Below are 22,232 nucleotides of genomic sequence, written 5' to 3'. Positions count from 1 at the left end.
TTATTCAACCGTTTGCATTATATTTATATACAAGTCTTTTCTGCTCTTTTATTGCAAGAGCTTTACTTCGGAACATATTTTTCTAGAAATAATGTTTGGAGTATTGAATATTTACTAGTGATTCATGGAAAACAAAATCTTGCAGACACAATTCAATTGCTTCTGGAATAAATATATTGGCAATATTTTGCATGCCCCTAGTTTACATGAATCGTAAGGCCTGTCTACACAATGCAATGAAGTACATCGCTTCCTTACCCAGCAGTACTGAGCTAAAAGTCAACTTAAGAGCAGTACATGTTTTTTAGGGAAATGCAGCTCTCAGTTCTGAACTAGTACTTCATCATATTACAGTACCAAGTCAAGTGGGCATACCATGGTCGTTGCCATAAATTAATATTTCGTCAGGTGTTTGGAAGCAACTTTCTATTGAACTTTGGAAGCTGTGATTCTTAGTCCTTGACTAAATACAGGTTTTGAATAGTACTCCAAATAATGACTACTATTTGATTTTAGATGGCTAGAATAACTCACCTTCATGTAATCTGAGTTTTATAGTAAATACAGAATTTGCAAGCTACTTTTTCTTCTTTGAATAATAGAAAAAAGTTGTAGGTAATTTTCTCATACAGAATAAATTAATTCAAATTATAGTGATATATGTAATGTAGCTAGAATCTAGGATAGAATTTAGTGCTATTTTATAAACAATTTAAGCCTGGGAAAAGTAACAATAGTATTATTTCTTTCTATTCTTTCATTGTAATTTACCAAGTAAACTATATCTTATTCCAGAGACAATTATTTGGGTGTCATGACTTACTGTTTCCTTATTCAATAATCATAACAAGCTGAATACCTGTTACAGTCACGGTATGATAATCTACTTATAAATAGAAACAATGATTAATTGTTCTCATTTTTGCTCAGTGATTTATGTCTCTGTTTTATGTGCCCAAAAGCACTTTTTGTGATCAAAGAAGTCACCTTAAAGTTTGGTTGATTTCATCATACATTCCCTTTCCATTACCAACTTATACGACTACTTTTCATTCTTTATTACTTTTCACATGTGTTTTGAAAGATACAACGTGGACAATTATACAGCATAACAACACCAACCTAACCAGAGTCAAAAGTGCTAATCGAGAGAATCCCCACACTGTGTTTTTCAAGTACTCTGCCAGCCTAGACCAGCTTCAGGCTACAATTAACCATGCAGAGCACTGTGAACAGGAGCTTGCTTACCACTGCAAAAAGTCGAGGCTTTTAGATAAGCCAGGTAAGTAAAGTAGACAAATTTTATTATGTTGCATAGTGCATTTTATTTTACTGTCTACTAGAGGTATTTATTTCTATCAAGGTTTTGGCATTTTGCTACTACAGAATTTGAACTACTTCAGATATCTAGTACTCAGATTCCTTTAAGTTGCCAAGAGGTATTTGAACCAGGAAACCACAACTGTCAGTTTATAATGATCTTCATTCACATTATTAGGTGCCCTCAAAGTTAATTTCTCTCATAAGTCTTTTAAATTAACAGAGATTATTATTAACAGAGCTCCTATTGGTCTGCCTTCCAGGGATCTTTAAATTTTAATGAAGGAATTAGTGAGGAAATATCTCCTTAAAAGAACACAAATTAGTGCATAGATATCAGCAGAAGTTTATTGGTGAATGTTTTTAAACACTTAGTCTACATATTGTGAGTGCTTGACAAAAAACATCAATAACATTAAGTTTCCACTGTCCAATATAAGCAATTCTTAAAATGTGGATTATTGACAAAAGTATAATTGTTTTAAGAGAAAAATGAATGGAGATCCTCTGACATACTTAAAGAAAAATTATGTAGTCTACTTAAGTTATGTAGTCTACTTAAAGCTTAATTCTCACTGACACAGAGCAGATCTCATTGTTTGCTATCTTTTGAAAAACTAAAAGAAATTGTTTGACTTGTCCACCAGAAACTCTGAAACTGCTCAAATTGATTTCTTGGCATCCTTTCCTACTAAGCAGAGAGCAGGCCTCTGAGTGCAACAGTCTCCAGTCCTGTCTCTAAACTTTTTCCTTACATATTCTTTCTCCTTAATTATGTCATGGACATCACTGGACTTCTTAGACTAGAATTCACTCTTGGCAGAATATCTGCTCAAAAACATCTCCACAGCATAAAAGACGAAGCTACTGGTTAAGATATCCCACTTAGCCTCCCTTTTACGTATGGACTTCAAATTAAAGTTATGGTTAGACGTTCAAAAGCATAGTTTACACCAAGCAGAGGGTTTCAAGATTGTGCTCTCTAAGTAATTCATATCTTTTGGCTATTAACTGTCACATAGACTACGTGAAAACCAAATAAACAATAATAAACCCCACCTTCTCAACTCACCACTTTCAGCAGAATGATCAAGCTAGAAACCATGAAAAAATTTAGGTCAGAGAAGAAGAGAGGGAAAGACTCAGGCAAGCAGGACTTTCTACTTTTTTTTTTTGTGATCCAATGAGATTGCACAGAAATGCAGGTTTTTCTAGAAAGCTAAAAGAGTGCAATCAGTCAATTGCGCTAGGCCATCTAAAATTTAGAGTTTTGAATGCTAGAAGTAAATAGGCATGGGAAAGTTATTTGTGAGTTCTACAGATTTTCTAAAATCATTCTTTGTTTAAACGCTACCACAGACTGTACCAAATGCAACTCGCCATTCCTCTGAAGAGTGGACCTTAGTCTGTTCTGAAAGAGAGAGTTCTGAGGTGAGAGAAAGCTAGGATCTGGTGATGGTCAGTCTTGGCTTCTGCAGTGAGGCTGCTTAAAAAAGACAATGCTGAGTTTTGTGATACAGGGATGAAATAATAACACTTATTAAAGAGAGTTAGAGTTTATGTTTCCCTCTCTGAAAGCAGCCAGAGTCACATGGCAGAGGATGTATTAACTTTGCCTTAGGTTTTCTAGCATTCTTAATTAAATCACTTCCTTAAAATAAATTTCAGATTTTTATGTTCCAGGATTTAGATCTGCTCTTTTTTAGTTCAAGGGTAATGGCCATGGTGCATGACTTAATAAGGACAGATCCTCTTTGATCCATTTAGTCACAGTAAGAGTAAAAACAGATAAAGTTCCTGGGAGAAGAATCAGATGCCCCTTTGTAGATATAGACTGCTCTGTGCTTTTGAAGGGCTAGGTCTCACCTACAAGGAGAAGGAAAAAAGTGGGATTTTTTCAGAATGTATGTGCTGGTACTTTTTTTCAGGGAACTCAGTGATCAATGCGCCTAGAGTACCCACTGAAATAGATGTTGTTTTCAGCATCTGAACCACATCAGCAGCAATGAGTATGAGTTTGCACAGTTTTAGAATCACAGAATCACAAATCACTGAGTAGCTGAAGTTGGAAGGGCCATCTAGAGGTCATCTCATCCAACGCCCCTGCTCAAGCAGAGCTGCTTAGAGTCGGTTGCCCAGGCCCATGTCCAGACGGCTTTTGGATGTCTTCAAGGATGGAGACTCCACAATCTCTCTGGGCAATCTGTGCCAGTGCTCAGTCACCCTCATGGTGGAAAAGTCTTTCCTGATGTTCAGGAAGAATGTCTCATGTATCAGTTTGTGCCCACTGCCTCTTGTCCTGTCACTGGGCACCACTGGAAAGAGCCTGTCTCAGTCATCTTTACACCTTCCCTTCAGGTATTTATATACATTGATAAGATCCCCCTGAACCTTCTGTTTTCCAGGCTAAACAGTTCCTGCTCTCCCAGCCTTTTCTCATAGCAGAGATGCATCTGTCCCTTAATCATCTCTGTGGCCCTTCGTTGGACTCTCTGCAGAACTTCCATCTTTCTTTTGGGATGGGGGAATGGAGGGGAAGGATCACCTCCCTCAACCTGCTGGCAACACCTCAACCTCCTAATGCAGCCCAGGATAACAGTAGCCTTCCCTGTATCAAGGGCACATTGCTGGCTCATGTTCAACCTTGTGTTCGCCAGGACCCCCGGTCCCTCTTCTACAAAACTGCTTTCCAGCTGGGTGACCCCCAGCATATATTGCTGCCTGTGGCTGTTCCTCCCCAGGTGTAGGTCTTTGTAATTTTCCTTGTTGAAGTTCATGAGGTTCCTGTCAGCCCATTATCGTCAGGCTGTCAAAGTCCCTCTGGATAACAGCATGACCCTCTTGGAGTATCAGCCAATCCTTCCAAATTCTTAGTGCATATAGGCATCCAACATGTTTGATAAGTGGTGGAAGATTAGGGTTATATTTACATAGTGACCACTGTAGTGGCTGTAGCTAAAGAATACCTGACTGAATCACCTTTAAATTGTGTAGACCAGCTATCTAGCTCAGCACAGCACTGTAATGCAGAGCTATTTACAGAATTAACCACATCAGTACTGCTTTCTCAAAGACAACTGTACAGTCTTAGAAGCAGTCAAGCTATCTACTGTTAAGCAAAACTGGCAATGCCTAGATAAGCCCTAGTTAAAACTGGGATGCATCTAAACTGACAACAGTCAGTGTATTGTGAATATTTGCTAAAATATTTCTAGTCTGGTAGAATTTTTAGTCTTTGAACACAACAAAATGTAAGCCCTAGGCTTTTGTCTCTGAGCTTGTAAGTTTTTCAAATATCCTCCAATTTATCATCTTTTTCTTTCTACAAATATAAATTTAGAACTTGCTGATATTATGGAAAGGGAGAATTCTAGTATCTTCTGAAAATTTTAAGGTCATTCCACCCCATGAAATAGTTCTTTCTTTTATACCCTGGATATCAGAGAGCTAGGGAAAAAAGAGGAATTAGGATGCTCTCGTTTTCCTTTTTTATTCAAGACATATCTTTCCATTGAAAAGTATGGAGAGAAGACAGAACATGTGCCCAGGCGGCCAAGAAGGCCAATGGCATCCTGGCCTGTATCAGAAATACTGTGGCCAGCAGGAGCAGGGAAGTGATCGTGCCCCTCTAGTCAGCACTGGTGAGGCCGCACCTCGAACACTGTGTTCAGTTTTGGGCCCCTCACTACAAGAAGGACGTTGAGATGTTGGAGCGTGTCCAGAGAAGGGCAACGAGGCTGGTGAGGGGTCTGGAGAACAAGTCTTATGAGGAGCAGCTGAGGGAACTGGGGTTGTTTAGCCTGGAGAAAAGGAGGCTGAGGGGAGACCTTGTCGCTCTCTACAACTACCTGAAAGGAGGTTGTAGCGAGGTGGGTGTTGGTCTCTTCTCCCAAGTAACTGGCGAAAGGACGAGAGGAAATGGCCTCAAGTTGCGCCAGGGGAGGTTTAGATTGGATGTAAGGAAAAACTTCTTTACTGAAAGAGTGGTTAAACATTGGAACAGGCTGCCCAGGGAAGTGGTTGGGTCACCATCCCTGGAAGTATTTAAAAGACGGGTAGATGAGGTGCTTAGGGACATGGTTTAGTGGGCATGGTGTTGTTGGGTTGATGGTTGGACTCGATGATCTTGGAGGTCCCTTCCAACCTTAATGATTCTATGATTCTATGATTACTTGTTCTCTCTGAAGAGTAGTAATTTCAGATTTAAACTGTTACTGAAAAATCTAGTTCTATGTTTTTGAGAGCTTTGGAAATATATTTCTCACCTATTTTTATGTGAAACTTAATTTACAGCTTGCTCAAGCAAGTATGCGTTCTAACTATTAGTGTCTCAGTGTGACATAGTACCATAAACTTTAGAAGTTTTGTTGGAAATTTTTGTAATTTTAAGTGTGAATTATAATTAAATTTTATAGAATGCTCAGCCTATTTAGAAGAGCTCAGAGAGCTAAATAAGAATTCTGTTTGGAATACAAATGCTTTAAAAATTTGAGGGAAGTTTAGGAAGGTAAAGTGATCTAATTTGAAATTTTGGACTTGCTGACTTAGTTGTTATTTCATCTATTCAGCATCTGAAGATAGTCTTCACCAAGTTTTCCTGTTTAAATTCACCTTTATGTATTTGCTTTCTGATTTTTATGCATACTTCTTTGAATGATTTTATAGTCAGAATTACAAAACAAACAAAAAGCAATCAATCACACATAGCTAATAACTAAAGCATACCTGACATTGAAACAAAATTTAAATAACATTTTACTGAAATGTTTGTTCTGTTTCATTTATTATGAGCACAATGAAATATCAGAATTTGAAATGCAAATAGGTACGTTATCAAATTGCCTGCACAGTGTAATGCCTCCCACTTCTTCTATCTATAATCTCCACTAGCTACGCCTGACAAGTACAAAATTTGATGATGGTCACATGAAATACTCTTTGGAACATGCAGTCCACATAGTAATTCTTAACTGACTGTATTTTAAGAATGCATTATATTCAATCAGCCTGGATAGCATTTGCAAACAATGTCGTTAAGGAAGTCACATGTTAATACATTTATGTGATCATAATGAAGAAATCTCTAGCCATTTTAATTAATAGCTTTATTTTGCTTAGGCAATGTTTTCTGCCAAAGCACGGATAACAATCTGGACTAATCAGTATGAACTTGCAGCATTTCAGTAAATACTCTCTCCTCACCCTGCTGTATGAACAAATAACTGAGACTAGCTTTTAAACATACCCCAATGTCCCTAGCGAAAGACTTGGAATATTAATTCATGACTATAATATAAAGCTAAGGCATGCTGTTAAAACAGCAGAGATATTCGCTTTTTACAGTCTTACTTGTCGGAATCTTTTTAAACTGTTTTCTGATAAATTATTTATAAACTGTCTCTAGGTTTTCTTCCTCCTGTGATGGCTTGCAAACACAAACACTGATATTGGACATTGATGCCATTATGCAAGTTTGACTTTTCCAGAAACTGCTCGCACTGTTTTTTGGCCTGCTGGGCCGACAGTTGTGTGGTAATGAATGCAGTCAATATGTTTACGATCTGAGAGATTGTCAGTGTAACAGAGGTCTTATCTAACAGTGAGGTTTAATAAACAGTGGCAGTTGTAAGCAAAGTTGAGACTAATATAAATTCCAGCTTCTTTGTGGGGGTCTGCTGCAGAAAACTTGGAGCTCCAACAACAGCAAAAAGAAGTACATCTATAAGAAACTATAATTTAACAGTGCTTGATTTCTTCTCATGCCTTGACTTTCATGCATTGCATCTATCACCCTTCTTCCTTCTTACCTGAGATGGTTTATCTTTATGCTTCATATCTTTTAGCTATTATCTGTTCTGTATATATTTTCTGTTACTGTGCTTGCTTGGCAGCATCTTTAAACTTAATCTGCAGTACTGTAACATTAAGGAAACATCCAGTTTTATCATTTTGCTACAAACAATGCTGACTGGATGCACCACACAGAGATGTAATAGTCCTGGGAAACCACTTCTGCTCACCAGATACATCAACTTGCTTATGGGAGTGCCATTAATATGATTTCTGCTGTGTCTGAATATATAGATTCTGAATCTGCTGCCTGTGACCTAACAGCTGTCTTTGGCTTTTCTGATTAACAACACTATTCAGCTGCTTAATGCTCATCACAGATATGGGTAGTAGCACTCTGTAGTACTCTTGGTAGTGGGATGAGACCATTTCTACATAGCTTTTCTGTAAGTCTTCTCATTCTATTGCTGGTAGTTCCGTGATCTAAAATTGATCTTTACTTGGGAATATAAACTACCTTGATTTTTAGGGCAATGGTATCTCCTTTTTCATGGATCATTTTAAAATGAATTATATAAATGGACTGCTTAAGATAAATGATTCTAATATCATGGCTGGCTGAGCTAGGGACTGTGAGTTCCCTTTTCCACTAATGCAAGCAAAAACCTGTGACAATCATTTAATACCTGATAATGAAGTATTAAAATGAATAATGACTTATCAAGTAAAAGTAGTATTTTTTTTTTCCAGTTGTTGTTTAAAGTTTTTAGATTTGAGGGGTGATTTTACTCTGCTTAACCTTTTGGAAACTTATTTGGATGAGAAAAACTGGGAGAAGTAGGAGACAAGACTGGCCACTGATTTTCTCTAACCTACCTTTTAGATGGGATGCCACTGAGCTGGTGGATTGGAAGAACCAATGAAACACAGACTTACTGGGGAGGTTCCTTACCTGCTGTACAAAAATGTGCTTGTGGATTAGAGGGGAGCTGCATTGATTCCCAGCATTACTGCAACTGTGATGCGGACAGAGATGAATGGTGATTTTTTACTGTTGCTTATTCACAATACTTTTTCCTGGAAAATAAATAAAGAAAATATACAGGCCTTAGCACATTTAGAACACCAAAGCTGTTGTAAATTTAAATTACCATAGTGTCACCTGATATAGAACACATTTTCTCACAAAATTATAACTATATACCTTAAGTATTATTTCTAATTCTTTCACTCTGAATTCTGGGGAGGGTTTAATTTTATGCAGATACTTTCTAGTTTTGTAGTATATTGCATGTTATATATTAAGATATTAACTCTGGTCTTCAGTACAACTCCAGTTAGTATTAGAATACTGGAAGTAATTAAAGCTAAAATGAAAGGTTCTGGAAAAAATTAAGTTAATTTTTAGCATAATTTTGAACTATGCTTTTAAGTTTAGACTTTTTACCCCCTTTTTTTGTCATCTACAACTTAGAAAATTAAAATTGGACACCCTTGCTATCAGCGAAGCGAAGCACTCACATGGAATCCTATTCTAAGGGGATAGAAGGATTTCTAAAATGTAGATCTTCCACTTGTACTTGAAATTCTCTGATGTTATTTATGATCCCATTCAAATAAGTTACATAAGAGATGATTGCTTGTCACAATGTCAAATCTGAACCTGACTTTTCACTTAAGAAAATCAGATGCAACTCTCTCAACAATAGCTCCAGTGCAGTATAGGACTTTATAAAGCAAACAGGGACTTTTCAAATGAAAGCTTTTCTGTTGAAGAAACTTTTAAGCTTCTAAACATTAAAGCATATTTAACTTATAAAAATCCAATTCAGTGATTAGGTTAATATATGCATGTTAATAAATGTATCAACAACTGTTTTTTGAAAATAGAAAAATGTAAGGAAGGTACTTATGAACAACTTTGTGTGTACAAAATGAAGCAATACATTATTTTCTCAAGCTAGATATCCACCCTTCCTTTAAGGGAGCAGCTAGTGAGTTTGGTTGGAAAATGCTTATTCTGTCATCACGAGCAGGGAACTCAACAGATATAGAAATGAAAATACAACAAAGGGTTATTCAAAGAACAATTCTTCACAAGCTTCAAAAGTTTCTGTAGGAAAAGAATTTGCATCTGCAGTAAAACTCACAGAGTGATATCTGCTGTGATCATTACAATAAAGAGATTAAACAAATACACAGAACACTAGGAATTTCCCTATTATTGTGCTGCACAAAAATACAAACAATTTTTGATTTCCAACAACAAAATAAGTGTTAAAAGATGAATCCATTTTGAGACAGGATTTTGAGTAGTTGCTAATATATGTAATACATTCTTGCTCAGTTTTGTCATTCAATCCATGCTCGTGTACGTAGGTTAATTTATAGTGGTAACTTACTTGTAAATAAAGATAGAGGATGACATGCATGTCTTCACTATAACCACTTTGAGTAAATTGCATATGTTGATGAGTGTATTACACTGAAAACGTAATGACTCCTGTTTTATGTATCTGTATGTATCCACTTTTGACATTTTAATTTTCATTTTAAGTGCAGAATTATCCCAGTAACTCCAATGTTATGGGGGCTATGTTTACACCTGTTTTGGTAGTTGGCTTAATGTTACATTTGGTTCCCTAGAGACTACTGGTTTGAACCAGTTGACTCAGAACTGTTCATAGGGTGGAAAATGTAGGTAGAGGCTGTGCCTGTTTGAGATGCTTTCTGAGCACAGAATACCAGAGTTACACACAGTGTGGTTTTGAAAACATGGGGTTTATATTCTATTTTCATAGTGACATCTATCTTATTTCATAGATTGGGCATAGATTTAGCTCTAAAATTCCTTGTTTAAATAATCAAAATCTTTAAGTCTCTAAAAGTCTAAAATAAAAAAGATTTTTACAAAAAATCTCTTCCTAAAGATTTACAAAAATGCAAATCCTCTCTGCAGAAAAGGTAAGCTAGTTTCTCTTCAGTTTCCCTTTATTTGCAGCATAATTTTACTGAAGCAAATACTTGTTTTGTGGGTTTTTTTCATTTCTAAATTAGAAATCTGCAACATGTCACCTCATCAAAAATTAACATTTTTAAAAAATGTTTCACATTCCTCACTTAAGAAAAAATGTTACCTGAAAAAAAAGTACATTTGTATGTACTGTGCTCCAAGACAGATAGATAAACAGAAATTATATACAGGGGAAAGATGTTGATGTTAGCAAAGGGAGGGGGGAGGGGAGAAAAAAAATCACTAATTTCATTCAGCACAAGGAGGGAATCTCTTCCCATTGTCTCAGTCCCTGTGCATGGTGTACTGAGAGAGGGGGTTGCTAAGCCCAACCACGTTCCCAGAGAAACGTGGCTTGCTTGCTGAAGTGTGTGTCTTGCGTTTACTCTCTGAGCAGTGTGAGTTCTATCTTGCCTCCCCTCTCTAAGTTTGTACTGTTGTCTCTGAGTTATTTGCTTTGCCCATTAAAGGGAAGATTCAACTATAAATGGGTTGAATGGAGAGATTGAATTTTCCAGAATGGTCCTGAGTGATTGAATATTTCCATGCATTCAGGGGAAGCAATTTTAGGGCCAAAACTTGTGCTTATGAAATTTAGAAATTCAGTTCTGACACTAAGGTAAGAAAGATTTTAAACAAGGAATTTGGTCTAAGTTTACAAGCACTGCATGTGTGCTCTGAGGGCTAGGCTGTATATTTCCTTTTCTGTGAGTTACATATTTGTAACATATGCTGCTTTTCCTGTACATTCAGCATGAATTTGTATTTTTGTATTTGATTTTTTAACTTTTGTCAAGATGAAAAAGGAAAAAAAAAATTAGAATTATTTGAAAGTTATACTAATCCAATTAATATTCCGTAATGAAGAGACAGGCTGTTATAGATATGTTGTGTCCTCAGCAACATAAAATTACTGACATGGGCAAATATGTTAGCTTAGGCAGCCATTTAGGTAACCGTTTATGTCAAAGAGTTTTCTCATGCTTATGCAGGCAAGCACAACCATAAAACTGCCCACTTCCTATGAAATTATTTCAGTCCTGTCAAACAATCATAATATCAATACCAAAGCATACAGTTGTATTCACAGTTGCTTGTAGAGTTATGCAGCACTTTTTTTCAGAATTTAATTCCTTCCTTTTCCCCAACAATGTGTCAATGATAATGAAATATTTATCAGAAACACTTAGGAGAGCTGTGGCTTTCATTTTACCTTTTCAGGACTAATGATACTGGATTCCTCTCCTACAAGGAGCATCTACCAGTAACTGAAATTGTGATCACAGATACTAACAGACCAAATTCTGAAGCAGCTTACAAACTGGGGCCTTTGCTTTGCCGTGGTGACAGTAAGTAACAACTGCAGAGTTTTGCTAAGCAACAATGGGTTTTGACTGCAATAAATTTTAAATGTTGTTTGCTAAACAGCCTAAGATACACTATTGTAAAAATTGCATCCAGTTCTTCTAGTAATTAGAAAGGAAAAAGACAAAATGTCATGGTCCAGTGCAAACCAGGGTAGAATTGTAAAGATATATTTTTGATGATACATATCAATAGTGAAGACAGAAATAGTATAGTTTTCAAACAGATATTTTGAGTACAAAATCCAGTGTTTTTATGGAATTTGAATTAAGTTACAAATAAAGCATTACGTAAAGGAGAATTCATAACTGCTTACCATATCTTGGGAGAAACATACCCTTCAGCAGATCTGCATGCCTCCATCAGCAAACCTTATGCATATTAACTTCTCTGTGTATTTGTGCAACCAGGAAAACTATATTATGGGAGATTAATCCAGTATATACAATATCTATGAGCAAACACATTTAAATTCCACATAAGAATTTAAAATTTAGAAAGATATAGGGTAATTCAAAACATAAAGCTTGTACATCCTGAATATGTATGTAGTAACCAGAAAAATATCATGTGTGAAGAAATCATTTAAAGGTAATGAGACAACTGGAGCAAAACTGATACCTTATTGAAGATTTATGATAACATTTCTGATTTCATTAATTTCCATCTTCATTGGCAAAGAAAACAGATTTAGTTTATGTTCAATAATATACTATTGCACAAAATTCTATGGCTGCTGCTGTTTGGAAGCAGAAGTCAGATGATGCAACGTTATGGATCATCCTAAAGATCTTAACTGAAGAGTTGAATGGGCAGAATTTTGTCTACAGTTGAGTAAGGGATTAAAATATTTCGTAAGTTTAATTTCTTTACATCAAATGTTACCCTATGAGTTTTCATGAACTTCACTATTGTTTCAAATAATTACAAATTACTATTTTTATTTGTTATGTGATTTTCCTCCTTCATCATATGATGTTGTGTTTGTTTTTCACATTTCTTCAGCCTTTATGAGTAAGAGGAAATGAATACCAGTAAAGAAGTACCGATCTGTACTTTTAGACTCACTCAGGAGACTGCATAGATAAATAAATATAAATTAGCATGTATTTATTTTTATGTCATCTCTGCTATCATTCCCATGACTTGTCAGGGTAATTATGCCTGGAAGATTTGTTAACAGATGTGTCTTACAGCAGTGCATTCTAATTTTCTTATGAAAATTTATGACATGAAAAAAAAACCTGTTGGGTGCTTCCTTTTCACTTGTCTGACATCCGATTGTGAGCTGATCATTTATCCTACCTATCAAAGAACTGTTAAATCATGGGGTTATGATCTAGGATTATGGTATAATTCAGAGTAGAAAGGACCAGGTCTCTCAGGGATTTGTCAAATTGGGGCTTGAAGCCCCCAAAGATGGAGCCTGCACTGCTGCTCTGGGAAGCCTGCTCCGCTGCTTGGCTGCCCTCTTTGAGAATTTCTTTTTACTTAGATCAAACCTGAAACTCTGTTATTTCAACTTATACCCATTGTCTTTGATACTCACACCTTACACAAATGCAAAGAGCCTGGCTCCATCTTCTTGATGATTTCCCCTTAGATTTTGGGGGCTGCTGTCAGGTCCCCCACAAAGCTGTCCCTCCTCCAGGCTGAACCAGCCCTGGTCCTTCAGCCTGAAGGGCAGGAAAAGTGTTCCAGACCTGAACATCCTGGTGACCTCCCCCATATTCACTCCTTTTTATCAAAGTTTTTCCTGTACTGGAGGGCCTAAAATTAGAGGCAGTACATAGATGTTGTCTTACAAGTGTTGAGCAGAGGGGGATAACCACCTTCCTCAATTGACTGGCCATGCTCATACAGCTTATGATGCAGCAGGCCTCCGTTGTGGCCAGGGACAATGAAACCAGGGACAATGACAGCGATGAAACAGAAATATTTACAGCTTGTGTAGTACTAATAAGTGGGGAGAATTTCAATTTCACTACTCACCAAGTTCCCAACTACTATTAATTACATAACCTGACCCCAATTATCACAAATCTTAAAACATGGAAGCCAACTAGCTTCCCCGGGTGAATCATTAAAACATACAGACTGTTCTGACACCCATTGACCTCCCTGCCTTTATTTTATGTTTGCTTAGTCTGAGTGATTGAATTGCTGCAAAATTTCACACTGATGCTAAATGATCGCAGTATTTCTAGACAAGTTGCAACAGAGAACTCTAAAATATCATGAGGACAAGCACAAGAAATCAGAGGCTGAATGTCAGAGAAATATTTTTGTAATGTCAGACAACATTATAGAATTTGACTTCAGAAATAAGCAATTTGGGATTCAAATAATCTCAGTGAAAAGACCTTTCAGAATATAACAGTTAATCATAATAATTCAGCATAAACCTTGAAAAGGAACATTCACTTTGATTGTTTAATAAGAGCAGTAATAACGTAATTTTTCTCAGCCATTTGCAACATAAAGACAAAGATAGTAAGAGATAGCACGCTTTTAGGGAGGTAGGGACTAAAATTTGAGAAAACAATACAGAATTTCTGAAGGAAAAATTAATGTAAAATCATAGAATTTTGACATAAAAACAAAGTGCAAGGTGTTTAGTAAAGTATTAATTGTATGGTCATATATAACAAAATATATAAATATGAAGTATCATATAATATGTTATATATTCTGTATCATGTATTTTATGTCATGTATTGTATATAGCACCTATATTATACCATTATCATATGGTATTATTCTGTATATTTTATAGTATAATAATATATAATATAGGATATAACATATATAATAGATGACCTATATAATATATTTTATATTGTATTAAATTATAATAATATCTTTCTCATATACAACATAATTTTATTATATATTACAATAAATATTCTATTCTATTTTATCCTATTATTTTAATTGTTATACTGGAAATGACTGAGTGTATGACTTACTAGAATTTTTGCAACGGCCTTTATGTATCAGCAGGGGGGTTTATAATGAAAATTTTCTTTAAAGTTCAGTTTTCCAGAAAATGTAAAAAGCCATGAGTTGTAGTAGTTTCTGAGTCCTACATGTTAAATTTCACACTAGATAAAACTGATGAAGTAAGTCTAAACTCTCTTGTAAGATCAGCAATAACATATTAGTAGCACTCTGAAGCTGCAGGAAGGAAGCAGACTGTTATTAAGATTTTTTCTAATCTGAGGTTGCAGACACCCATAAGGGTCTAATTAAATGCACTTTTAATGGCATTTGTTTTCTTCTGCACCTTTGGACAGGTGAAGAACACAAAAACGTTCTAGTAGCACATACCCATTTTTCAGAAGTGCTGCCAAACAAGGAAAAATAGCTATTCTAGAATTCACAGGTGTGGTTTGAGTAATCTCTGGGGAGATTATTGATTATTTCTGCATCTGTCACTCTCTAAAATTAAATTATACAATTCTACTTCATAGGGGATATCCTTTTATTAAACATCTTTTTTGTTCTTTCTGACAGACATAGGTTCTTCAGAATAACTCACTGGTATACCGTATAAAAATGTGTGGGGGAAGGTTTACTTGTATTTTGTGATACACTTAGTGCTTCGTTAAATGATTCAGAACCAAAAGATCATAAATTCTCATTGCATCAATAATCTATTCTTTGTAGGACATCTATTTAGAGATAAAAATAATTGCTTATGCCTGCAGCAAAATAAAGTAGACCCATAAATAGTTTGTTGAATTGAATTGTCATAAACCATCCACTCCCTTGATTAAGTTTCCAAGTTAAGAGTTACTTCATTAGGTACTTCTAAGAAGTCATGTATCATAACTCAAATGCAATCTGGCAGAAGTTGACTATTCTTCATTGCACATTTTTTATTTTCACTCCTTTATTTAACATCACAGTACTGTGCTTGGTTTCTTTATCCTAGGTTTTATGGATTGACTCTCTTAAATGAAGTGTGTTACTTATAGAAAACCAAACTATATTTGCTAGAACAAAGCAGGAAAGAGTAACTTAATATAAGAAAAATAATAGCAAAAGTAATACCAGTATAGTTCTTTTTATGTATAAAGTTCCATTCAGATATCAATGATTTTTCTCAGCATTTCTGATAGAGTTATCTATCTATATTTCTAAGATGCCAAAGTGCAATGAAAGTAATAATGATATTCTAGAGGAATATGGCCATTTAGAGAAATTAGGCTATTGGATTTGGTGACACTCAGCTCTACACATATGAGTAGCACTCACACATTTCTGTCATCTTTAAAATATATTACTGATTCATTTCTATATCCCCTTTTCTACTGTACAATATGTCTAATAAATTGTATGCCAGCACTGCTGGTATCAGATTGAAAAATATATCTAAATATAATGAAAGTTAAGATTCCAATTAACCTATATCAACTGAGTAGGGTAACGGGAAAGATTCTGAAGCATATGAGGACAAAGGAAACCTTTGGGCCATCAATAGATAGAAATATAATGGTTTTCATAAAAAAGAAAGAGGCATCTCCATTATTTTTGTCATTATTCAAGGAAAAAACAGACGATTAATTCTAATAAAAAGAGTCAGTTAGTATGGGTAGACTTAAAAAACCACACCATTCAAGGGTGGTGGTGGTGTTGTTTTCCTTGCAAGAACTGACTGGAAATGCTCTGATTTATTTCTATGAAGTTCCAATAGATATTAGAACATACAGGTGATTCTGCCCCTCTACTCTGCTCTGGTGAGACGCCACCTGGAGTACTGTGTCCAGTTCTGGAGCCCTCAGCATAAGAAAGACATGGACCTGTTGGAGCAGGTCCAGAAGAGGGCCAAGAAAATGACCAGGTGGATGGAACACCTCTCCTATGAAGAAAGGCTGAGAGAGTTGGGGTTGTTCAGCTTAGAGAAGAGAAGGCTTTGGGGAGAGCTTACTGCAGCCTATCAGTACTTAAAGGGGGCTTATAAAAAAGATGGCGGCAAAATTTTTAACAGGGCCTGTTGCAACAGGACAAGAGGGAATGGCTTTAAACTAAAGGAGGGTAGATTTAGGCTAGATATAAGGAAGAAATTTTTTACACTGAGGGTGGTGAGGCACTGGGACAGGTTGCCCAGAGAGGTGGTGGATGCCCCATCCCTGGAAACATTCCAGGTCAGGTTGGACGGGGCTCTGAGCAACCTGCTCTAGTTGAAGATGTCCCTGCCCATGGCAGTGGGGTTGGACTAGATGACCTTTAGAGATCCCTTCCAACCCAAACTATTCTATGTTTCTATGATATAAATATATCCAGAACACTGAAAGAAAGCTAATGTGCCAAAATGGTGTGTAATAAATAGGTTAATTATCATCTGTCAGCATCAGACTGATTCTTAGCCCAAACATAAAAGTGATGATATAGATCTTAACTGAATAAAGCATAATGTAAGGATAGTGCAATGCAATGTAAAGATAATATATCATTCAGAATGAGTTTATGTAAAGTAAATTTGGCCAAACTTTTGAGGGACTTCAGTACTGGTAAAGGCAATACTATTGAGATGAGATGCTTGGAATCTAGTAAGATATTTGACAGTGTCACATACTTGATTGAATTAAAAAAAAAAAAGGGAAATGTACAGATTCAACTGCAAAATGATAGCACAAACAGGTAAATGCAAGCAGATAGTCCATTCAATGTGAGTTCCCAGCTTGACATTTAAACAAAAAAAAACCCTAGTGTGAGCTTCGGATATAATAATTTTAGAGACCAGCTGTATTAACTGATCATAAATGATACCTTCATTAAAGCAGCGCAGTAAATTTCTAAGTTTAGCCAAAAAAAATCTGTTTCACCTATCTACAGTAGCCTGAGAAATCAGGGCATGTCTTTGACTGTTAGTAACAGATGTATCTGTATACTAAATGTTCACGTCTTCCTCTTATTTAGCTTTACAATATTAATTTGTAAATTTTGTGCTAACCTCAGACTAATCAACATTATTTTGATCCTCTTTACTGCTTCCTGCATAATCTAGAAGTTTAATAGAAGTCTGTGGTTACAGTTTTACACTATATAAAAAGGATGTAAGGTTAAAGGATTGGATTAAAGAAGTTAAGCGATGCATTTTTTAGTGAAAGCTTCTTAAGCTTAATCTCTTTGCTTAACTCAGGCAAAATCGAGGTGATATGCTCAACTTAAATGGAATTTCATAGAGTGAGAACTTTCAAATAATGTTCTTGAAAGCAGGAGAGAAAATCAGAAAAATATCCAGTGGTTGGGATTTGAAGCTAGACCAATGGGCTGAGTGTGTGTGCATACCTAAATACATACATAAATTAACAGTAAGAGTGTGAATTTTTCATAAATGGACAATTTTTAATTCAATTGATTGAATATTTTTCCTAGAATAAATGCTCTTTTTCAAACAAGAATTGATTCAGGAAATTTATGCTGTCTGTGGCATATCAGAGGTTGAACTAGATGATCGCAGTTTTCCCCTCTGGTCTTTTAATCTATAAATCTTATAATAAGCTGCAATGTAAAAGAGCTGGAAGTAGTGATACAGATGGGGCAGCTGAACTCCACAAATTCTCAGAGGCAAACAGTTGCCAGCTGGTCAGACTTCATAATAGTAGGAGGATAGCTTTACAGGAAGCAATTTGCACACTTCTCAGTAATTTTGGCCTCCTCTCTGCTGTGCTGGATGAAGGGAAATTTTTGCATGTAGAAAAACTGACAGAAGTATTGGGAAAATATGGAAAGAAATAGATGTAACTAAAACATGTAATAGGTAGTGATGATTTTCCTGCTTGGTTTTGCACAGAAATAAAGTGAAACAATGCCCCCCATACACGCAGACCCCTCAAAACAAAACAAAACAATACCAAACCCAAACAAACAAACCAAATAAACAAAACCATTAGGATACAAATAATAGATGATCACATAATTTAAAGATCAGTTTAATAGGCCAGATAGGGAGGAGCAGACCAAAGACAACAGGCAAAATCCTGATCATCTGCTGGTAGTTTAACTAAGATCAGATAACCCGATAGTGTAGCTCAGACAGGCTAATAGGACCTACAATTTACAATGAGCATGCTTTCAGTATTAACCTTCTACGTTACTACTACTCTGCACTTATAAACTGATCACAGTGACATTATTCAAAGATCCTGTTGTACCAGAGACCAGAAGCTAGCTCTTACAGAGAAGAGCACTCTTTGCTGGAAGCTCTCTTGGTACCTTTTAAGTGTTTCACAAAATCCCTTTAAAAGGGAAAATATGGGGAAGACGGAAGGCACATTAAATGTCATCTTCACAAAGAGTACAGCTGCTTTGAGAACACAACTAACACTTCCAGATTAACAGCATCGTGCTTTAGCTATGTCAATTCATAAGAGATGGGTAGTATTTTATGTGTCATGTCAATTAGAGATTTGTTTATTTTGGGGGAGAGGGAAGACTAGTCAGAAAAATATGTACAGAAAATATTGTTCAGCAATGTAAAATCTTTATTTTCTCTGCCTCAGCACTCACTACCCCTCTTGGAGTTTCACACTGAAAGAATGAATGATGCAACACTTAGAGATATCAAGTGTTTGATATCAAGATATTTGATACAAATAGCAAACAGATTTCAGTTTTGATTAAAAATTTGAAGAATGGTACAATTTACAATTGCACAATTGTTTTGAGAGTCACCTTTATTGTCTTTGCAACATTAAAATGGTTAATTTATCTCTCATTTGTCCCTTTTTCACTTTACAATTTCAAGTTCATAAGACTACTTGATATATGCCAAAAGCTAAAATAATTTTTGCAATATAAATATGCTGCTGTTTTATTTATAACAAACAGGATCTTCTTTTTTTACTCATGGGAAGACTGCAGTCTTACTACTCAGATAAAATGCTAAATATTATTGATTTCCTAACTACCTGGTGTTTGGCAGTTCCACAAAACTAAATAGGAGACTGAGAGCTAGATATTATAAAGTTAAGAAATTATTTCCCCACCTTGATTTACAACAGCATAAGATACTTTGTAATATACTTTTGCTAGATCTATATTTAATCCGCTCTATTGATACAGTAGCTTAACATTCATAAATCACACAATTTTCAGAGCTGAGAAAAACAACAGCTAGATAAGAGAAGACAGGAAATTAAGAGAGGTAGAATAAAACTTCCTATCCCTGCCCTCCCCCAAGGACTCCATTCTGATTTACAAAGATCATTCAAATGCCTCATTGAAGCTAATTGTATCATTACTCTACTGGACTATTACTGCCGCTATTGTCTGTCTTCTAATTACTAGCAATGTTTTACCAATTTTGTATAAATTACTAGTATTAAACTTCCTATTGTGCTTGAATTACTGGTAACAGCCAGCCCATTGTTTTTCAAATAGCTGTTATATACTTGAGTCATAACTGTGGTGAAGTTTGCTCTGTGGGAGCCATGACCTGAAACAGTTGAGGAACATGGGTTTAAATTGATCCCAATATGTAAGGCCACTGCCTTCAGCTGATGGCACTTTGCACAGGATTATAACTCTGAGGAGCCCATCAGGCAGCACAGGAGAGGGAGGTGCAAAGCTATGCTTTCCTCTCCCAGCTTAAGCCATCTGTTCACAGCTCTGCCCTACCATGTGAAAGTTGTCCTGATGGCTGCTCTAACTTGTGACGGCTGGCATTACTCCCAAATGGTGAGTGTCACAGCAAGCAATTGCCAGAATATGTATGAATATCCTGCCATGCTGCTTTTCTAGGTGCAGGATCCAAACCCTGATTAAAACTCTGCTAAAAAGTCAGGAGGAATGAGTGAATGAACTCTGATTTAACTTCACTGGGCTGTGGACCAGGCCTCTGTGTACACTGTATCATAGAGTTTGATTTTGCAGAAAAGAGAGAAATTTACAAATCTTTTTTTTTCCTCCCCCCCCCCAAAAAAAAAACCCAGAGTGTACCTGGGGCAAAAATCATAGTTTTGCATAGTATTTAGACCCAGATCACGGCATTATCAGGAGAACGTACAATGGCCTTGTTCAATTAGATAGGAAGGTATTGAATGCCTCATTTGATTTAGAAAGCAGTATAGTTTAATAAAGAAATACAGATACATCTGTAAGTATTCAGCAATAATAACAAGGTGCTTCTAGTTGAACACCATAAATGTAGATTATGTTCTTATTAGAAGAGGGTGTTATTAGAGATTTTACATAAGCTTTTTAATAATCAAGAACAAAATCTAACAAATTAGGATTAAATGCCAGCTTAAAGAAAAATCAAATGAGGAAAATATCTATGTTTTATCTTGTAGTCTTTTTTTTTAGTAAAACTGACTTGCATTGGATTTATCATGTAAGTAAGAATATATATGAATTTCTAAACTGCAGTCAACTAAAGGAGAACATAACTTCATAATTTTTTTTTTTTTTTTTTTTTAATTCCTTCCACAGTAATTACTAGGAGCTATATCCTACCTTCTTTGTGATATCTGGTAAAACTTCACTGGACTACAACAGTAACAAGACTGTTTTCCTTGTTATGTGAGAAATATACATAACAACTGTCATACTTATAGTTTATACTAGCTAATGTAGGTATAGTACTTCATTCAAAGCTGCTAGGTTTGTTGCTTCATAAAAGGATACATCAGGCCCTAACTGGACTGTCTGGCTGAGATGCCAGGCATTTTATTTCTCATTAATTGGTTTTTGGTTGTCTGAACCGAGCACCTTAATTACTCTTGCTGAATAATTTTTCTGTATCTCCAGGAACCCCCACTTTTTGTTTTATAGACTCAGCAGGGGGCTTCTGTGGAAGTTAGACTCTCTGAACATTGCAACGCCTTCCTAGACCTGGGCACTTTCCTTTGTTTAATTGGTTATAAAACTTTTACCGGCAATATTAGATAACACTGTATCTATCACTTAATCTTTCATTTTAACAACTAGGAACGTTTTGGAATTCAGCATCTTTCAACACAGAGACGTCCTACCTGCATTTTCCAACCTTCCATGGAGAGCTCAGCGCAGATGTCTCGTTTTTCTTTAAAACTACTGCTTCCTCAGGAGTGTTTTTAGAAAACCTGGGAATTCAAGACTTCATAAGGATAGAGTTATACTGTAAGTAACATGACTGATGGCTATTATTATTACTATTATTATTTTATTATTATTATTTTTGGTTTTTTATTATAGCTTTCAGTTGGGCTAAATTAGAATTAACTTAAAGGGGGAATATTTAATATTTAAAAATGCTCTCTAGCTTTATTACTGTTACTACTGCTATCTGAGCTTTAACATTTCCCCAAAAATCACGGCACTGAGACTATACAAATATCCATTCAAAGAAAATTTCTGCCCTAGAAGGTTCTTAATCTAAGAGCACAGCAATCAGCCCCTGACTGCTCAGACTGTTCCTCCTTCCCTTGCTCACTGCATCCCTGCCACCAAATTCGCTCCCTCTGTCCTGGTTTCGGCTGGGATAGAGTTAATTTTCTTTCTAGTAGCTGGTACAGTGCTGTGTTTTGGATTTAGTATGAGAACAATGTTGATAACACACCAATGTTTTAGTTACTGCTGAGCAGTGCTTATACAGAGTCAAGGCCTATTCTGCTTCTCACATCACCCCACCAGCGAGTAGACTGGGGGTGCACAAGAAATTGGGAGGGGACACAGCTGGGACAACTGACCCCAGCTGGCCAAAGGGATATTCCACACCATATGATGTCACGCTCAGTATATAAACTAGGGGAAA

General features: G+C 36.0%; 1 protein-coding gene across 1 annotated transcript in view; it reads left to right on the top strand.

The window, feature by feature from the left end:
* CNTNAP4 (contactin associated protein-like 4) overlaps positions 1 to 22,232 on the top strand; it is a 217,082-nt gene that overhangs the window by 166,328 nt on the left and 28,522 nt on the right. Inside the window, exons 13-16 of the mRNA XM_009328202.1 lie at positions 1,085 to 1,282; positions 7,994 to 8,150; positions 11,345 to 11,472; positions 21,428 to 21,598. Coding sequence (XP_009326477.1) covers positions 1,085 to 1,282; positions 7,994 to 8,150; positions 11,345 to 11,472; positions 21,428 to 21,598 — 654 coding nt within the window. The remainder of the gene's footprint in view (positions 1 to 1,084; positions 1,283 to 7,993; positions 8,151 to 11,344; positions 11,473 to 21,427; positions 21,599 to 22,232) is intronic.

Source organism: Pygoscelis adeliae, unplaced genomic scaffold (assembly GCF_000699105.1).
Source record: "Pygoscelis adeliae isolate BGI_AS28 unplaced genomic scaffold, ASM69910v1 Scaffold45, whole genome shotgun sequence".
Classification (NCBI taxonomy): Eukaryota; Metazoa; Chordata; class Aves; order Sphenisciformes; family Spheniscidae; genus Pygoscelis; species Pygoscelis adeliae.
The sequence above is the reverse complement of the archived record's forward strand: the minus strand, read 5'-3'. Positions and strand labels throughout refer to the sequence as shown.